General features: G+C 53.2%; 1 protein-coding gene across 1 annotated transcript; it reads right to left on the bottom strand.

Moving 5' to 3' along the window:
* Positions 1-1,088: 1,088 nt before the first annotated feature.
* Positions 1,089-1,713, bottom strand: LOC114073055 (zinc finger protein 70-like; the record flags this gene model as incomplete). The annotated part of the gene is made up of 1 exon (XM_027910853.1): positions 1,089-1,713. A coding segment is annotated over one exon (588 nt), but the record flags the coding sequence as incomplete, so codon positions are not given.
* Between the last annotated feature and the right edge of the window lie 138 nt (positions 1,714-1,851).

Raw genomic sequence — 1,851 nt, 5'->3', positions numbered from 1 at the left:
GACCCTGCAGGGCCTGGGACAGGGGCGTGAGCGGTGAAACCACACCTGGTGCATTGCAGAGAACTAAAGCTGTCAGAGCCCCTGCAGCTACAGAGACAACATCCAAAAGCTGCAGGGACAGAGAAAAAAGGCAGAAACTGCTTCTCTTCCCCCACACACAGACCAGCTCAGTGGGAGAAGAAAGTTTTCGGTTGTATCTTTTCTCTACTTCTAGAAAAAATCTTAGCAGTTTTTCTTTTTTTCCTTGTTCTCTTTGTATCTCTTAGCAATTATTAAAGTCAGGTTTTGGTATCGACAGATAACTTGTGTGAGTTTTAATTTTGCTCAAGGGAATGTTCGAATCTGAACTTCTTTCTGCAATATTTAGGCAGATTTTAACAGGGGACTATGGAAAAGTGGGAGGCACAGGGACAAGGGTGGAAAAAGGGGAAATGCTCTGGACAGTGTGATGGTACCATGGGGGTCTTTGGGCACAAGGGGGTTGGGAATGGGGGATGGCCCCCCTGAGCTCCCAACTGACTGTGGGGTGCTGGGGCTGCTGGATCCAATCTCAGCCTTGGGTTATGCCAACACCTTCAGTTCAGAGCAATTACAGAGGTGGGACTGAACCACTTTTGTGCCCCAGGTTATAAGGATGGCAAATCACTTCTATTGATAGAAATGAATTATTTAGGGTTAGAAATGATCAGATAAAAGACCTTCATCAGAATTATTTACTGCACAATAGAAACACTAAAACTACCAGTAGGACAGGATAAGATAGGTCAGTGCTCTACACTAAAGCAATTGTTGAAGCAATTCTACTCAAGCTGGCACCAAAGCAAGAATTATTCATTAGAGATGGATGGAACTCCCCCAGACCAACGCTCGTGGGGAGATCTCTGCTCTCAACCTCCAGCACTGACCTTGGGGGGTCCCAGCCAAGGCAGGAATCTCCACACACCCCCCAAGAAGGGTTCTGTTGGCCCAACCTGCCCCTGGCAAAGGGGACTGGCCCTTTGTGGTAGAAAGGGGTGGACTGACAGTCACTGGACTCCAGGGGTTGCCTCACATTCAGGGGGGTCATTCGGAGTGGGAGCAGCGGCCGAAGCTCTTCCCGCAGTCGGGGCACTCCTGGGGCTTTTCTTACTGGTGGGTTCGTTGGTGTTGGGTCAAGGCAGAGCTCCAGGTGAAGCTCTTCCCACACTCCCCACACTTGTAGGGCCTCTCCCCGGTGTGGATGCGCCGGTGGGTGACGAGGGTGCATTTTTGGTTAAAGCCCTTCCCGCAGTCGGTGCAGCGGAAGGGCCTCTCCCCTGTGTGTATCCGCTCATGCAGGAGGAGATTGGAGCTGGTCTGAAACCTCTTCCCACATTGCAAGCACTTGTAGGGCCGTTCCCCAGAGTGGATGACCTGGTGTTTGATCAGGGTGGAGCTGTGCCTGAAGCACTTCCCACATTCCCTACATGTGTAGGGCCGTTCCCCAGTGTGGATGTGCTGGTGTCGGATCAGGTCAGTGCTGTCCCTGAAGCTCTTCCCACATTCCAAGCAATTGTAGTGCCGTTCTCCAGTGTGGATGCGCTGGTGGGCGATCAGGGTGGAGCTCTGGTTGAAGCTTTTTCCACATTCCCTACATGTGTAGGGCCGTTCCCCAGTGTGGATGAGCTGGTGCTTGAGGAGCTGGGTGCTCACCCTGAAGCTCTTCCCACATTCCAAGCACCTGAAGGGCTTCTCCCTGCTGGGAGGCTGCTCAGGGACCACCAGCTCGGAGCTCCGGCTCAAGCTCCGGCCGCCTTCCCGGCACAGGACGGCTCTTTCCTCCTCACAGCTCCCTGGGCTGGCTTTGCAGCCCCTCCTCCGGGGGCATCTCCG

This window comes from Empidonax traillii, unplaced genomic scaffold (assembly GCF_003031625.1).
Source record: "Empidonax traillii isolate 1590-97213 ecotype Southwest subspecies unplaced genomic scaffold, ASM303162v1 scaffold5128:size8871, whole genome shotgun sequence".
In the NCBI taxonomy this organism is placed as follows: domain Eukaryota; kingdom Metazoa; phylum Chordata; class Aves; order Passeriformes; family Tyrannidae; genus Empidonax; species Empidonax traillii.
Note: the sequence above shows the minus strand (reverse complement) of the source record. Positions and strands in the feature narration are given on the sequence as shown.